The 18,546-nt window shown below is 36.0% G+C and overlaps 1 protein-coding gene across 4 annotated transcripts in view; it reads left to right on the top strand.

Annotated features, from left to right (window-relative positions):
* DLG5 (discs large MAGUK scaffold protein 5) overlaps positions 1–18,546 on the top strand; it is a 62,204-nt gene that overhangs the window by 35,601 nt on the left and 8,057 nt on the right. For 2 of the 4 annotated variants that reach the window (XM_072425155.1, XM_072425153.1), the window contains 16 exons: positions 319–454; positions 535–679; positions 1,777–1,898; positions 3,332–3,406; positions 3,982–4,150; positions 5,266–5,379; positions 8,312–8,474; positions 10,106–10,236; positions 11,407–11,571; positions 12,302–12,485; positions 14,154–14,302; positions 15,575–15,745; positions 16,094–16,290; positions 17,373–17,516; positions 17,650–17,777; positions 17,904–18,013. In XM_072425155.1, the coding sequence (XP_072281256.1) occupies positions 319–454; positions 535–679; positions 1,777–1,898; positions 3,332–3,406; positions 3,982–4,150; positions 5,266–5,379; positions 8,312–8,474; positions 10,106–10,236; positions 11,407–11,571; positions 12,302–12,485; positions 14,154–14,302; positions 15,575–15,745; positions 16,094–16,290; positions 17,373–17,516; positions 17,650–17,777; positions 17,904–18,013 (2,303 nt within the window). The remainder of the gene's footprint in view (positions 1–318; positions 455–534; positions 680–1,776; positions 1,899–3,331; positions 3,407–3,981; positions 4,151–5,265; positions 5,380–8,311; positions 8,475–10,105; positions 10,237–11,406; positions 11,572–12,301; positions 12,486–14,153; positions 14,303–15,574; positions 15,746–16,093; positions 16,291–17,372; positions 17,517–17,649; positions 17,778–17,903; positions 18,014–18,546) is intronic. The other 2 variants (XM_072425156.1, XM_072425154.1) reach the window with 1 other exon arrangement.

Below are 18,546 nucleotides of genomic sequence, written 5' to 3'. Positions count from 1 at the left end.
CTGTATAAAATTAATTTGTTAAAATAGGTATTGCCTTCCCTGCCTAATTCCCTGGCTAAAAAAAAAAGAAGCTGTGACTAAGTAGATATAGCGGAACATAATAACATTGTAAAAATTAGACACTTACCAAAATAAAGATGGACTAGGACAGGCTATAAATAAAACTTCTAATTCTACACAATTTGCCCAACACACATTGATTCTTGATCTTTGTATGCATGTAGGTATTTTAGTAACAAACATGTTCATTTGTAAGCTTTATTGATGTCGGCTTGGCCTTTAATTCAGCGCTTGCATTTTTATTGTCACTTTTATCAGGCTCAGAAATTCTCCCCAAATTCAGAGGATCGTTTATCTCCTGATATAGCCAATGAGTGGGTGCGATTCTCTCCTACACGTTCTCCCCGCCATAGTGACATTTTTACAACTTCCTTGTATGGATCTGGTATGTCAGGTAAGTAAAGACTAATCTGTTGTTGAGGCATAACTGTAAATGTTCAGATCCCAAGACATGAGATTTGTGATTTATTGCAGGTACTGTCCCTCGGAGTCTGGCTCCATGTCCTGCAGTTACGGCCGTTTGTAGAAACCCAATCTACACAGCCTGGAGTCATCGTTTACCATCTAATAACTGCCCTTCCTCTACAGGCCAAGTCTGCTCACAGCACCTACATCAGAGGTATTGTGTCATATTGGGATTACTGATGTAAGGAGGAATTCCTTCTTGTGGTTGTGTTAAATAATTAAAATAAATACTTAAAATGTGTCTCTACACAACCCTTAGCCCTAATCCCCACTCCCCCCCCCCCCCCCCCCCAGTTTTAGATAAATGAAGAAAGGGTATAATCCCTGGTAAATTTTTAGTGAGTATGAAATTAAGGGAACATCTACAATTTTACTTACAAGCAGTAAGAGGAGGTATTACACATGGATGGGGGATCAACTGTCTAAGCTGAATGGCTCTCACTTTGAAAGAGTTCCTTTTTTTTCCTGTTGTTACCCTGGGATAGAAAATGAAGGGAGATTTCCCCAATGGTACACAGATGGCGAAACATAATTACTGGTACAGATTTTTTTACTTCCAAATCATGACTCTACCAGAACTCAGAATTCACGGGTCTTGTGCAATATATACAGCTAAACTAATATTGGGTCAGAAGAAACACAATCTTCTTCATCTTTGTCATCTAATTTTTTTCTTTGTGCATATGAAGCCCTATGAGTGACAAAAAATAATCCCTTATGCAAAAAATGATGTTCTAAGTTGGTAAAACTGTTCCTCTGACCTGGAAATAGGTTGGTAGGACAGAAGCCCAGCCCCACAGAGTTGTTAGCTGAGTAGATTCATGGGGCAACATGGGTGCAACTAAGTTACTAAAGTGAAATCTAGCTGTATTTTCAGATCACACTTGTGTAGCCAATGGTACGATTTACCTGTGCTGAGTAAGCTGCAATGGCTGCCATTATATACTTCCTTTTACTAAAATCCTACTTGCCTGGTCATTCCCACCACATTATTTTAATATTCTTGAGCTGAGAGGGAGAGAGTTCTTTTTTAAAAAATTAGGAAATACATGAAAACTGAGGATTTCATTTGTGTACAGTTTGAATGGAGACCTGGAACAGGGCTTTTTATTATCTGTTTTATCATTATAACTTAACAATAAACCAATATTCATGCTGTTTGTGTTTTATTAGAAAGCACATTTGAGTTCAAGTTGTGTGCATATAGTAACCCTGAGGATTAGTTTGCATTCATATTTTTATGACTTGCAGTGCACAGCACCATGGTCGCTTAAGTTTAGACCTGAGCCACAAACATCCCAATGAGTACTGTGACACATCTCGTCCCAGAGTATCCCATGGTTCCAACTCCCTCCCTTCCAGTGCTCGCCTGGGTAAGTACACCAGATTATAGTTCACTCTTAAAATGCATTGGTATGTCATAAAATATAATTTTGTTTTAGGTTAAAACTGATCTCCTATTGGATATTACAGAAACACAAACGTTTTGGATGTGTACGACGGATGTCTTTCACATAAAATAAATACCTAAATTACTTTTACTAATATCTGGGGGAATCACATGTGCTGCATGTGGATGGGGATTTCCTTAATCTGCTGCTGCTCCTTTACTTTCTACTCAAGGGCTGGTGGTGGGTAGATCACGTATGCATAAATAAGAGACTGAAATCATTCACCAGGTTAGCTGTCCTCAGTGTTAGGGCTGTGTAAATCACAAGACTGGATTTAGAAAAATACAAATTATTTGGCAGGTAAGATGGTTCCCTCATATGTATTTAATTTGTATATTTAGCCATTTGTCTTGAGTTCAGTTTTAGGAATAAAAGATACACAGACTTATTGGTTTCTACTACCTTAAAAAAAATACCAAAAAAAAAAATACTTTGTAATATGTCAGCACTATATAAATGCATAATTAGGATGATAGTATAGGGCAGAAGTTAAGCAGTGTACAGGTGGTAGATGTTCCTCACTTCAGATGAACTGTCATGAAAACTTAGGGCTCTATTTATAAACAGATCCCAGATTCTCTTTGGGATCTGTAGGTAATCACTGATGATGGTGCAGAACAAAGCACAAGACTAAAACCGTGAACCTGAAGAAATTTTGAATGGATCTAACTTTAAAGCTTTACATACACTTTTAATCATAGGAATACAATTTGTAGATGTACAAACAATTGTGTATGAATGCAATGTCCTACCCAAAAAAACGCATTTGAATTATATTTGATCAAGTAGACTCACACACTACATAGTTGCTGGTAACCTAATTATTTAATATGTTAAATCTATGCACAGTTTGGTTGGCCTGTATAGGTGTACCTATATACCTATAGCTAGAGGTGTAAAAGATTTATTTTGTTTTAACAATACCTTGTATGACTTTATACTTCAGCTTAATGTGCTAACACATTGTCTAAAAATGTGTGGAAATTGGACAGTGAAACTTCAGCTGTACAGATTCCTTTTACTGGCAAGGTTACTCTACAAAACAAATTATCTTAAACTGAACATATAAATTACCTTTAGATACATACAGATGTCTTTTACATCCACCTACAACCATATATTGCTGAGGCTGGATAAAAATTGAATGCGTTGCTTAGTTTTTAATCTTGTTAAAAGGTAAGTACATCGGGATCAAAATATAACCCTTCTGTACTCTATACAAAAAATGTTTTAATTCTACATTACCACTTTTCACATAACATCACATAGTTTAGGTAATTTACATAGTTTTGGTTATTCTGAAATTCAAATGTAGGACACACTGCTTTACATTGTACATCCTTTGTTTTTACCAGGGTCTTCAAGAATTGAACGCATTAAAATTCCATCAACACCAAGATATATGAGGTGCCCAGGGGGTTCAGACAGGGGTAAGTGTCACAGCTTTTCCAATACCTTGTATTTTGCAATTTACTCAAATTTTCTGCATTTTTTTTTTTTTTTTACCTGGACATGAATGCAGCATGTATATTTGTCCACAGTGCTCTTTGTTTAATGGAGTGATGCTCCTATAGAGTTTATGAAAATTACAATTTAGGTTGCGAAATATAACAATGTGAGTGGGCCACTTTTGGGCCTTGTTTTAAAAATAAAAATGGCAAACTATGGTAATTCTGTTTCCCAAAAACTTGCATAAAACATAGATTGTTAAGATTAAAAATAAACACCTGTGCTAAAGAGAAAAAAAGCTATGTAATTATACAGTCAGATTGGATTAATGATGTTATTTTAGCCTGTTGTCCTGGTTGGTAACCCTGTTTTATTACTTGACTACAGGAAGTAACTAGCATTGCAGAGAATATGGACATTTATTTTTTTTTTCACAGATAAAAATGTGTCTGCTGGGTTTGTATTTCCTATAAGGGGTTGGTATAAATGGTAATTCTATTCATGGGTAGCAGTCTGGTCCTGCTTACAAGGTAATTGCTGTTGTCTTTCTTTATAGGCTCCCTGTCTCAATCAGAGTGCAGCAGTCCCAGTTTATCCAGTCCTCCTCATTCCCCTCTAAATTTAGAAACCTCATCATTTGCAAGCAGCCAGTCACAGAATTCTATTGCAAGTTTACCAAGGATATCGATAAGCACTGTACCCATGGGGGAACGAAGAAAGGACAGGTAAGGTTTTACAGAAACCTCTAGATATAAATATATATATGTGTATATATTATAATAAAACATATATAGAAAGAAAGGATTTTTATCTAGCCATTCAGTCTAAAAAATTTGCAGAATCCTGCTAGACAAGACAACCTGATCATTGTTATGCAATACAGCTAGGACACCCCCTTACCTAACGTATGGGATTGAATAGAAAAGGAGAAGAAACAGACTGATGATGCAGCACTCTGCTGTCTCCTTCTGTCATGTTTCTTGTTGGCATGAATACCACAACAAAGTCTGAATGGCCATAGTGCTGCCTATCTCTTTCACAGTCAAAATGCTACCATGCGAGAATTAAAAAAGGGTTAATACCAAGTCCATATTCGTGTGCTCAGAACACATTTTATTCTTGGAATAAGCATAGTTGCACGTATTAGTTGTTTATCTGCGTGGACTTTAATTTTTTTAAAAATGCCTTTAGAGGTAGCTGTATTATTTAGAGAATAGGATGTCACCTAATCCCCTATTCTTATTTATAGGTGCATTGTGGTGGCAGGGTTTTTTTTTTTCGTGATCGGCATTGTGTAAACAGTTCCCTACTGATAGTGTTGTATTGAACAACTACTACAAGAATAATCTAGTTTTATAAATGTTTCTGTAGTTTGTCCCAACCTGTTTATGCCTGACCTTGCCTATATTAAATATATAGGTTACATTATATAGGATAAATGAAATTCTTCCTCCTTTAGTGCAGGTCAATTCGTATTTAGTTTTAATTTGTGTGTCTTGTGTTTTCATTGTGTTTTGTGTCTAATAAATGTCAGTTATTATTAATGTTTTTATTTCTTTCCTCTTTTTTTCCTTCTGCTAACATGGTCTGTTATTTCATCCATCATTTAACCACGAACACAATGCTTTATTTGTCCTTTACATTCCATATTTAAAATATGCCTTTCTTTTATCCTATTTATTTGTTTCACTATCCCTGGCTCAACATCTTCCCTTTACTTTCCACGCATGAACATTGATCCTCTCTTGCCTTGAGCATCCCTTTACCTTCTGATCCTTCAATACTTTTGACTATCACTCCTATTCGCCAACCAATGTTTTTTTTTCCTCTCTCTCTGAAGTCATTACTACTTATTTCCTCATGTTTCATCTTCCAGATATGTTTTCCGCACTAGGTCCTTACTGAGGCTTCCAGCCCGTTCTAGGCCCAGGTTTTCCTCAGTAAGATGCTTGAGGTCTGCCACTTGTCTTACTTAGTCAATATGAGTCTTCTGCTTTTTGAAAGTCTCCTCCAGCCCAGTGGTATTGATTTGCTGCTTTCATTTTGCTTTTAAACTTATCCCTTTGAAATATCCCTGCTCTTGTAGCATGTTGGAATGCTTTTTGCAGTTTCCTTACAGTCCTTGGCTGTGGGGTGGGTCTGCATTGCACTTGCTGGTCATATATCTTAAAGCTGAATTGTGAGGCTTTGTCTTATCTTTTTGTCGTTGCATGTTGATGCATGCAGTGGTTCCACATGAGTTCTATGAGTTTTGGGTATGAAGAAAAGCAAGGGAAATAATAAAAAGTGAAGGATCATGAGTAAACAGGAAATCAGATGGTATATACAATTTATATGTGGTTATTATTAGGTTTAAATGGTTATTAAAAAAATAGAAATCATAGATATATAAAAGCAAATATTTTTGTAGGTTATATTATAATGACCATCACTGCTTTGAGTCATGACAAGATCATTTCTATGGATTATAGAAAAGCTAGAAGGGCAAGCAGTGCACATGATTGGGGTCTCACTGTATGAAGTAGTCATTTTTGTTGCTCCGGGATTTTCATCGAAGGATTTCCAATTACCAAAGCAAAGTCCCTACAGACAAGTACCCAGTATGTACAATTATGCCAAAATTTTTTTTTTAAATTACTCAGATCTTTGAAAGTCAAAGCAGTACCAAGAAATATATACACTCCCTAGAATTGGATGTGATTTAGGACTAATATAGAAGAAAACGGTTATTTCATTATTAGTGAGAGTTACGAGAAATGCATTTCAGGCTTAATGAAGCAGTCAGGATGTAAGGATTATGAGAACAAAAACCTGATTTCAGTATTGAGCTGATTTATCAACATTATACAGTTTTTTCATATTTTTTTGAGAAGAGAGGTGGACATGTAAAAAGGATATAGCGTGGGAATTCGATACTAACTATGAACTATGGCACAGGCAATAGGTATTGAACACATGAAGAAAAGGAGGTGCAAAAAGGCATGAAAATCCAAGAAACCTGTTGTCAGTATTTAGAAAGCAATGCTGCCCCCTATCGGTGCAAATAATTATCAGTTGGTTTGGTCCTAATTGATGGCCTATTAAAAGGTTACTCATTACCAATGTATCACACAAGTAGCATCTCATTATGGGTAAAAGCAAAAAGCTCTCTCAAGACCTTCACAACCCTTTTGTTCCAGCGAGCACCATTGGGCCCATAACCCAGAAGTGGAAAGAACAAAATTTCACCCAAACCAGCCACGGCTAGGTGCTCCGTGCAAGATTTCTGACAGAGGAGTCCAAAGAAAAATCAGAAGAGTTGTCTAAGAGCCAAGGTTCACTCGCAGAGAGCTTCAGAAAGACCTGGAATTAGCAGGTTTAGTTGTTTCAAAGAAAATAAGTAATGCGCTCAACCAACATGTCTTCTTTGTACGCTCACTGGGCAAGACTCCACTGCTAGGGGAGAAGCATGTTGAAGATCATTTAAAGTTTGCTGCACAACATTTGAACAAGCCTGTGAAATACTGGGAGAATATAGTCTGGTCAGATGAGACCAAAATTTAACTCTTTGGATGTCATTGCACACAATGTTTTGAGGAGAAACGGCACTGCACATCACCCCAAAAAACACCACACCAACAGTGGAGTTTGGAGGTGGAATCATGTGTGGGTCTGTTTTTCAGCATATGGTACTGGTAGAATTCATATAATTGTAGGAAGAATGATGGAGAAATGTACCAGGACATTCTTGATAAGAATCTGCTGCCATCCACCAGTATGCTGAATGTAAGGAATATATTTTTGCTGCCAAGCGTGGACATTTCAGGAAGACAATGAACGCAAACACAGCCAAGGAAACTCTAAATTGGTTTCAGAGAAAGAAAATAAAGCTGCTAGAATGGCCAAGTGAATCCCCCGACTTGAATCCAATTGAAAATCCATGGAAAGAACTAAAGATCAGAGTTCATTGAAGAGGTCCCCGGAACCTTTAATATTTGTGTGGAAGAAAATCTCACCTGAGTAGTCGCATGCATTGGTCTCTTCATACAGGAGGTGTCTAGAAGCTGTCAATTCCAACAAAGGATTTTCTACTATGTATATTTTAGTAAGCGTGTTCAATACTTATTCCATGTGCTATTCTACTTTATTACACATAACCTAGTTTATGGATGTATTTGTTATGATTTCTCCGTATGTGTGGATTACTGGGGTTGATAGCGACATCTGGGGAAATTTCAAATCAGTAGCCCCATTAGATTATATTTACTGAGAAAACTTTGATGTGTTGAATATTTTTTTCCGCCCGCAGTATATCCGACTGATTAGGTACAGCAGTCCTATTTGACAGATAAAATTTAATACCCTCTTTTCAGGTTTTAAACCTTGAATTGAGGGGTTCATGGAACTTGCAACTTTATTTGATAAGTAATGTCTAAATGTCCTGTGTGGCTTCAATTATATGCTGCATGGCTTAACAAATTAAGTGTTGCTGATTCTACCACCACAGTCAGAGCTTTTTTCAGATGAAGGATGTGAAACCTAATTCTACAATTTGCTTATTTTGTTGTCACCTATGTAATGAATGGTAATCTGAGTGGTTAAAGAAAGTACTGTTCTTATCTTTCTGCTGTGCTGACACCAAATGTTAATATGGTAGTAAACTTTTTTTTTTTTCTTTTGGATTTGGGACACCTCAGCAATGTCTATGAAGATGATATATGGCTGACATTCATATCATGGGATACTTTTAAGTTTAGTAATTGTGAACCAAATCACCTTGGTCTTGCTAGTTAGTTTAGTTCATAACATGCTGTATTATGTAGCATTTAAACTTTATACAAAAGGTAACTGATGTAACAAATACTTTGCATTTAAATGATATATTGAGTTCTGTTTCCTCTTTTCAGGCCCCTAGTGGATGAGCCTCGACATGTCCGAGTACAAAAAGGAGCTGAACCCTTGGGAATTTCAATTGGTGGAGGAGAGAGTGGGGGAATCTTTGTATCGAAAGTGATGGCGGGAAGCATTGCACAGCAAGCTGGGTTAGAGTATGGGGACCAGTTGTTGGAGGTAAATTATTTTCCATTGCTACAGTTTTTACCATGTAACTTTTTTTATTGTAAATTGTACTTATTTAGGGTAAAGCAAACTGTAGAGGGCTGCTTTATAATCTTTCAGTCTAGTTTCAATATAGTTTTATGTAGAGTCTTAGAAAAAAAATATGATATCCTATATCAATTGTATACTTTTTTTTTTTACTTCTCTTTCCTTGCAGTAAAAATGTATATATAGACTTTGGCTGATGACTTCAATATTTTTGTATCTGTATTCACATGAAAAAATAAAACAATTTTTAAAAAACAGAGAAAAAAACATTATTGGACCCTGTTAGAACAATGCATTTCATTAACCTCCCAGCGGTAATCCTGAGTCACACTCAGGGTCGCTTTAAACTGTTGGTCCCCGCAGGTCCTGGGAACACGTCCGTCTTCTTCGATCTCCAGCCACGAAGTGCAGAGACAATCTCCGGGGCTTCCCGGTGATGTTGGTGCGTGCGGGCGGAGCAACAGGAAATTCAAAACAAAATAACTGTATTAAATCCAATATAAAGAAATTTTATATATATATATATATATATATATATATATATATATATATATGTGTGTATATATGCTACTGTACAGTTATATATTACATATTTAGCTAATTTTTTAATTTTTTTTACAGATTTTTGTGTTTTTTTAATTGAAAGTTTATTGTTAAATTTAGTACATTTTTTAAGTACTGGACATGTTTCAGTGAGTTATGCCTAAGAATTATGTAAATATAATGTAAAATAAGTTTCCATGCAAAAAAAATGTAATGCTGTAATGCATGGAAATTTGGACTGAATTAGAACGCTAGGGGGGTTAAACAAAGTGGCTTAATCAGGATAAACAGAGACTTTCTGTTCAAGCAGAAATCAGTAATATTATATATATTATTTCACTACATATATATATATGTGTGTGTGTGTGTGTGTGTGTGTGTGTGTAGTGTAATAATATAGTGTAATAATGTAATGTCTTCCTTTTGCCACTCTTTTCGTTAGCACCAGCACAGTTTTCTTAATTCACTGGTGGCCAGATGCACCTGCAATCTTCTTCAAACCTTTGACAGAGGCTTAAATATTATCTGTCCTTCTAAATGTTTCCTTAAAGCGGATGTACTATGCTTTGGGATATATATGCTTTCTTTATTATTATTGTTCAGTTAATATTAAATATTGTATATCATTACTATGGTCGACATCTCCAGACATAACTGTATCCTGCTTTTCACTTGTTTTCCTCTCCTTATTCCCTCTTGTAAAAAGCCTGTTTAAAAAAGTAAATAAAGTAAATTAAAGTTCAAACTGAAATGTACACACATGTGATTGAAACAGATCTGTAATTGATGACTTATCAGGTGCTCTATCCAAAGTTTTTAAGTTGGACAAAGCAAATTTCCAGGTAAACGTTAAATATTATTAAACACAGAACTATTGCATTTCTTTTAAATGAAGAGGTACTGTTAAAATCAATAAGAATGTATTTCAGTTGCATTGGCTAATGTACAAAATGTTGATATTCAGTAACCGTTCTTTCCATACTAAAAAAGTCATATATATCAAAATATAATGCTCAGATTCTGTTATTTTTTTTCTTATGGTATTCCAACAGTTCAATGGAATAAATCTGAGAAATGCCACTGAGCAGCAAGCAAGACTGATAATTGGACAGCAGTGTGACACTATAACCATATTGGCTCAGTACAACCCTCACATGTGCCAACCCCTTCATTCAAGATCCAGGTGATGCCATTTTCCTAGTTAATACATTTTATGATTTGGTGTAAAAAAAGGTCTGTGTAGATAACGTAATCCAATTTACATTACTCTCTTTAAGCATGTATTCTACATATTTATACTATGTAACCCAAACTTTGTGGACTCTTCAACAAGCTTGGATAATTCTGATGTTCCAAAATCATGCTTATTAGTATGTTGTTGTTCTTTTTCCACCCTTGTGGTTCAAACAGTCTTCTTCCTTCTGTGAATGATTACTACATGACCTTGGCATGTGTCTGTCACCAGCATTTATTTCACAAAAAATTCCTAAATTTGATTGTTTAAAGGGGAGGGCCACATGCCTTTGGTCATATACTGCATGTTCTCTTAATGGTGTCTTTAGAGGCAAGGTGAGTTTATAATTGTCTGGGCAAACCTAGAAAGTCCTATTGTGATTTGAAAGGATTTTCCAAATGATAAAAAAACACAAGAACCCATCAATCAATCATGGTCTGTGGAACTTTTATCTGGACTCTACTAGTGAGCTGCTTACCTTATATAAAATGCATCTTCTATTAATTTCAAAAATGCTCAGTGAGAAATGATTTAAAACAAATTTGTCCTCGGAGATGCTTCTTACTGTTTTCTTTACTAACAAATAATCATACTACCTTACCAGAATTTGATACCCGCTATGGTCCAGAGAAATGTTTACATTTTAACAAGAAGCATACAGATATAAAAGTAGTTACTTATGGTCAGGAAATTTAAACTTGTAAAATTTGCTTTGTTGGAATTGTCTTCCAGAAACCATTGTTGGTAGTGGTGTTCTTCTACATAAACGCACAAATTAATTTTTCAAATTGATCAGTAATAATTTTAAAAAATTATTGCAGTATATAAATGTTTTAGGTTTAAGCTTTTGAAGATTTGTCACCTTTTTTAACGACTCAGATGTTTGTGTGTTTTTTTTTTTTTTTGTTTTTTCCTAAAATTGTGAGGCTGATGGGAACCAATGCTAGCAAAGTCCCGCCATTTACACCACAGGCACAGCATATAGTATGGTTTATTTTTTTAAATCTCTTCATGTATTTATAAAAATATTTGTTGATGTGTATTTTTTTCTTTTCTTTTTGTTATATTTATAACTGTTATTGCTTTTCTCATCGTGTAATATTTGCCATATTTCTGCAGTTCAAGACTGGATACAAGTACTTCTCATTCCACACCCCACAGTAGTGGGGCAGCAACCCCAGACAATCATTCCGTTATTGACACTGTGAGCGAGCAAGATGAAGGGACTATGACTCCTCCATCGAAGGAAACCACCCCCAGCACAAGTCCTCGCAGCTCACTCAAGTATTCAATTTATTTAATGGATTTTGTGCTTTCTCTTAATAGATTCATACACAGAAGTGTTTCTTTTTCCATTTCTTTTTTTTTTTTTTTAATCTTTTTTTTTTAGCACCAGTGTAGGGGTCAGGTGTAATATACAGGGGTGTAAGGGACAGCATGCAGGTGAAAAAAGTCTTTTTCAGTGGCCAACTACAGCTTCACGTGACCTCCTGTCTGCATGGGAGCAGTAGTCCTGAGGAGGAGCGGGATAACCGACATCCTGTTTCTTTCACAGTTCTAATAACAGTCCCCTCCTCTTTTACCCCCATGCCCCACTTTTTCTCTCCTCCTGTTTTTTATGTTTCTTATTTAGCCCAGCGCTGCCCCCCCCCCCCATCCTTTTTTGCCACACAGCATACTACCGCCTTCCTTTCTTCTCCCTAGTTTCAGACAAGTCTATTTGCATCTCTGTCTGTTTCATTCAATGGAGAGCTATGTGGAACTTTTGCTCTATAGGGTTGGCAGATCTGCTGACTGTTTTGTAGCGTGTACATGAACAATATCCAATACATAGACTAGTTACCATTCACAATACTCATATTGATGGCTGCATAGTAAACATAGCAGTTTGGCAACATTGCTTTTGTTGATGAATTATATGTATCCACATTTCATGTAAATAATACAATTTTTTATTTTTATTATTATTATTGAAGTTCTCTCAAAATTCACAAGATTACTTGCACTTTTATAGGGCACCTGTTGATGGTATAAAAGGACATGCAGAGGTTCGTACAGTCACCCTTTCTAAATCTCCAGTAGAGCTGGGAATGCAGATCTGTGGTGGTAATCTTCATGGGATATTTGTGATGGATTTTGATGAGGACAGTGCAACCGGTGGCGTGTCAGGGCTACTAACAGGAGACCTGATTCTAGAAGTAAGTACATAGGGCCTACTTTTTAAATGACTCGGTTGCTTCTTCTGAACAAAAGGCCAATTATAAGTTACAAGGCTTTTTTTTTTTTTTTTTATAAATAAATAAATAAATGTAATGTAATGTAAATACACAAGGACTAAAAATGGAAATGTAAGAAGTATTCATAAGTTAGGCTATCTGCAACCTTTCCTGCTTTCAGCTTGATAGATTTTGTATGATAGATTTACTTTTTTCTAAAGATGTGAAATCAACTTATCCTCTCTTTTCATTTACTATTTAATAAATCACAGACTTAGAACAACTGTGTCTTCATAAAGGGTTCCTGTCCATGTAACCTCAGTCCAAGTTGAAAACGTGGGTCAAGGCACCCCAAATAGAGCTCCTCAACAGTAAAATTTGGGGCTTATAAGTGTTTTTCAGCAGAAGTCCATGACTGGGGGATCCAGTTTAAAAGTAAATTTTGAGCACAAAAACTTTCAAATAAATACAAATATATTCCTACCTTTCCACAAAGAATATAAAATCCAATTGGTGTGCACCTTTGCAAACGCTGATATTAAGATATTACCATATAATTATAGCGGTGATAAGGCAGCGTGCCACCTACTTCAATTTGCCTACAGGTAACCTGTTTTTTCTTTAATTTTAATTTAATGATAGGAGTCTTGCAAAAAAATGTAAATTAAATTGTATGAAATAGATCTCGGTCACAAAAGTGTAGCCTGGAAAAAAGAGCAGAAGATATTAAAAATGATATTTACTAACTGTCAGTGTCCTTACTTTATATCTTTCTCATTCTGACCCTTGAACAGATTTTCTACTATCTGACCACAAGATGGCAGCACAATTCTCACTACATGGAACTGTCCATTTTCTGCTACTTTATTTAAGTTACATTTTGAGTCTTATGTTTTTTGAGTTCATATCTATTACTTTTTTTAAAGCATATAAATAATAGGGAAAATACCTTCTCTCTAAAAGTCTTTGTCTTTCATAATCGTTTGTTTTTTTAATGATAAACATAAGAACCAGAATGCAGTTTATATTGCCCTTGATTATTTTCTGCCATTAAATGTACTGTTTTATAATTCTGGATGCTAATATTAAAATATTCACCCTCTGTGAGTGTATGGTAAGTGACTGTGGTGCTTACTTTTTACCCACCACCACTTTCACTCTGGAATTCTTCACCTGCTGCTTCTGACATGTAAGTGAATACCCATTATTCAGGTGTTAGTTTAGTTTCCATAGTTTTACTAGCACTTGTTTTTTTGCCTCCGCAGCATCCTACCTAATTCCATGCAGCGAAGTACTGATTATTTTTAGATATACCTTGCTTGGCTGGGGAATACAATGCATTTATCCTGAATAGCTAGAAGGTACTTATACTCTTTCTGTAGTTCCAGGTGAATCAAAGCTGTTCCTGCATTAGAAATGCAACCTAAACTAATCTAACTTCCTAGTGGTTAAAGTCATATATCACATTGTGTGTGTGTATATATATATATATATATATATATATATATATATATTTATATATAATAATGGCAAACATTCTTTACTGCTGTGGAAGTGAGTTAAAAATGTTAATTCTCTGTGATTTTTATTCGTATATTTGTACACATATTGGGCCTTTTAATATCACAGGTTTTTGTTTTACTTTTGTAGTACGGCTCTGTTGATATGAGGAATAAAACAGCTGAAGAAGCTTACCTTGAAATGTTGAAACCAACAGAAAATGTCAAGCTAAAAATACAACACAAATTAGAGGAGTTCAATAAAATCAAAGACCAGAATGGGGATGGATTTTATGTGAGGTCAGTGAAAACATAATTCTGAATTTCAGACCCATAATATGAGATATTTATCCAAGACCTAATGAATTACATTTTGTGCTGTAAAGCATATTATTTTGGCTTAAACAGACTCCCCAAAAAACTTCCTATTCGCACATCTCTACCTGTAAATGAAAACACAAGCTGTCCTGCTTTGGAGGAATGTGTGTTCGATACTTTTTTTGGTTTGTTGGTTAGCTTTTTTATTTTTTGTCATCAACACCATTCAGTGACATAATTTTACACAACATGTCTAACATTTTTTGCTATATACAAAAGTCTAAACCCGTGTTTCTTAACCAGGGTTCCTTGAGCAATGAGCAGTTTGTGTCTCTCAGGTCAGTTTAACTGTTACTGATGATCTTTTGGCTATATATAACGGTGGCTGTCTTCACACTGGTTAGCAATGTAAGAGGCATATTTCAATGACCACCACTGCAATGTACTGTGAGCTGTGAATATAGTAATTATGTCATGGGATCCCTGAAGACCCTAACATTTTTCAAGAGTTTCTCCATGGTAAAGGGTTGAGAAACACTGCTGTAAACTTTCATCACTGGGGCAAATTATGAGTTTGCACTTGTAAGCTTTTTTGAAAACATATTTTTATTGTGGTTTATAGTATGTGGTTGCAAATGTTCCATGAAATTGATAAAATAAAAGCATAACAAAGGATGACAGTGTCAAAACATATAGAATACATCATGTATTAAACAGACACAGAATTCAAGCCTAATAAGCACTGGCAATATAGTCACACCCTAATAAGTTACATTGGAGAGCTCACTTTGCATTCATAGAAGTAATTCCACAGTCACAAATCCATTTAGACAAGGTGTGGGGTAGAAGATTGCCATGCCTTATAATTGGTTGAGGTCCCAGGGTCTTCCTCCAATAATCTTGGTAAATACTATAGGGTCTGCTTGAAAGCATTGGGTGCAATCTCTGCAAAAATATATGTTATCCTATGTATCTTTTTTTGAGAGGTTTTAATCCACTCTCTCTATTCAACAGATGTTGTATTTTGTTAAAAAAGGGGGAAAGTGGAAGGCACAGGGGAAGACCAGTAGTAGAGAATTGTCTCCTAATTGTAGAGAGAAGCAAAGCCTGGTGTCTTGCAGTAGTGGGGTGCTATCCTCTCCAGTTATGTCCAGTATTGTGCATTTAGGAGTGACTGGGAGGAATGTAAGCAGGTGAGTACAGGTAAAGACTGATAGACTTTTTTTAACTGGATTTCTGTATATTCATTTTCAGAGCACTTTATGACAGAACAGCAGAAAATCCTCAAGAGCTAAGTTTTAAGAAGGACGATATCCTGTTTGTGGATGACACCCTCCCTCAAGGAGCTTTTGGTGCATGGATGAGTTGGCAGCTTGATGAAAATGCTCAAAAACTGGAGCGGGGCCAGATCCCCAGCAAATACATGTGAGTGGTAAAGGTTGCTATACAGTTGCATAAAGTACTGAGTCCGCCAATAGTACAAACTTATCTATCTGGTACACAATACAAACCCCTCACCACAGCAAGTTTCACCATTCTAAATACAGACTAATAAGACAGAAATAAAATGGGTGTGAGGTTGTCTCTACCAGTTTCTTTACTGTTGAGATTGTTAAATGTATAGGCATAGAAAATGCCTAAGTCATACAGGGTCCCGTACAGTAAATTTACTGCTTTGGTGTAAGCTGTAAAATGGAATAAATGCAGATGCATAAAGTATTTGCAGTTACCTTGACTTAGTGTGAAATCTTCAATACTGAATATTTTCTTCAGGATGGAGCAGGAATTCTCCAGACGGCTCAGTGTTTCAGAGGCAAAAGATGAAGGTGCTGCAGGGAAGACACTTTCTGCCGCAGCCAGGCGCTCTTTCTTCCGCAGAAAACACAAACACAAGCGGAGTGGATCTAAAGATGGCAAAGAACTGCAAGGGCTTGACACAATCAGCACAGATTCCATCCCCTTCCTAGATGGTGAGTCCTGAACACATAATGAAAGGAATAATAAAAAAAAAAATAGTATGCAATTAATTTAGATGTAATTTTATATTTTAAAAAACAGTTCTGGACAATTACTGTTTAATAAACCTACAGCAATCATCGAGAAACACACACAGGTCCTTTATTGCTGGTCAAATTTGCATCTGTTTGGTTCACCAACAGTTCACCCAAAATGACCCTAATGTTTAGGTTGATTTGGGAGCTAGAAACTCATTGAAGTCAATGGGGAGGAGGAAATGTAGTTTATATTCTGGTCTTTGGAGAGCTTACAGAGCAGCCAAATACAACAATAGGCATGGAAGACCCTCACATGTGTGCAGAACACACACACAAAAAAAGGAGGAGGGGATTGGTTGGGAGTCTATATAGCCATTGGTCGGGGCATTTAAGGACAACATGGCAGAAATGTCAGTCCTTCAGTTCATAGCTTAGTAGAGTTCCTTATTTATTGTAATAGAATTATAGTAGAATTAGGACTTAAAACAGCAGGGACACATATTACATTAATGTATGACTACTGGTAAATCCAGGTAGCAGATCAGTGTAGCTTTTTGTTTCCCTAATTGAGGCAAAAAATTAAAAATGTAGACACACCTAATAATTCCCCTTATCTCTAATGTTTGGCTTTATTTGTTTTAGCCAAACACTAAGCCTAGTAATGTGTTGAAGTCAAACCACCATCATGCTATTTAGACAACTAGAACACGCAGGGAGTCCCTTGGCCTGCACTTGTATGGTGTCTTGTTGTGTATCTGGTCTTTAAAAAGGTTAAAACATTTTACCAAAGAAACAGTGTTGCTGTAGATTATGCTTGAAAATTGTTGCATCCTGTTCTCTGCATCCTCTGTATGGGTTTAAATGATTTAGTAACTAGAAAAAGGACCACATAGGGAAAGAGATTGCTGGTTCATGACTGAATATTTTCACATGAAAGTTTGGGGTCCATAAGGTCAGCTTTATGCTATAAAATAACATGTCTATATGAATGTTATCAAGAATGCAACTTGTTTTCATTTTTCTGCTTTTTTAAAATAACACTCACCCTTGTTTTACAGAATCTTTGAACTTGGCATACCAACGTGTTCAGAGGGTAGACTGCACATCACCTCGCCCTGTGCTTATCCTAGGACCATTAGTTGATGCTGTGAAAGATATGCTTGTCAAGGAGTCCCCAGGGAGGTTCTGCAGATGTCCTCTGGGTAGGTCTTTCAATATATGTTTATATGTCTCTTTACTTTTATTCTGTCCTGGCTGCAGTAGTTAGACTAATCAAAGAGTTTTTTTGTGTGACGTCACATATTAAAATTTTTTTCTTCTTCTTCTGTCTTTTAGAGGTAATGAAAGCTTCACAACAGGCCATAGAGCGTGGGGTGAAGGACTGTCTCTTTATAGATTACAAGAGGCGAAGTGGACACTTTGATGTCACCACGGTTGCTTCAATAAAGGAGATCACAGAGAAGGTACATAATGACAAGCCGTTTCTCATGACATAAACTAGTATGAGGATGGTAATTTCAATTTGTTAATTTGTTATTTTCAAATGTAACAAACATACTTGACCTAAAATGTTGTTCCTTGCTTCACAGAACTGCCACTGTCTACTGGACATAGCTCCCCATGCTATTGAGCGCCTGCACAGTGTTCACATCTATCCCATTGTCCTCTTCATTCGGTACAAAAGCACTAAGCAGATAAAGTAAGTCCCTGTATTAATATTTCATAAATCATTATATCTCGGATCATTATATATATATATATATATATATATATATATATATATATATATATATATATATATATATAAAAATATTGTAAAGTCTGGGGATTAGCTCAGACCTCAGCCAGCACGCTTCTCACCAAAAGGGTGTAACAGACACAAGTCTTTGTTGGGATACTGTATTTTTCAACCATAAGACCCAGGTTTTAGAGGAGGAAAACAGGAAAAAAAAATATTCTGAACCAAATTGTATAAAGAAATATTTAATAAAATATAGCAGAATAATATTTACCGAGAGAGAGATTGCACATAGCACAGATATTGCACTACAAGACTGTAGTGATAGGAAAGCTACAGCTTACCTGTCCTAGGAGAAGGACATGCTGCACAAGATAAAAAACTGATAAACCAGCACTGCTCACCTCACACTGCCCTCCTCCTGCTCTCTCTGCCTCCCTCCCCACTCCCTACTGTTACACGGAGCCTTCTCACACAGAAACACATCCCCAGCA

Source organism: Pyxicephalus adspersus, chromosome 10, assembly GCF_032062135.1.
Source record: "Pyxicephalus adspersus chromosome 10, UCB_Pads_2.0, whole genome shotgun sequence".
Lineage (NCBI taxonomy): Eukaryota > Metazoa > Chordata > Amphibia > Anura > Pyxicephalidae > Pyxicephalus > Pyxicephalus adspersus.
Note: the sequence above shows the minus strand (reverse complement) of the source record. Positions and strands in the feature narration are given on the sequence as shown.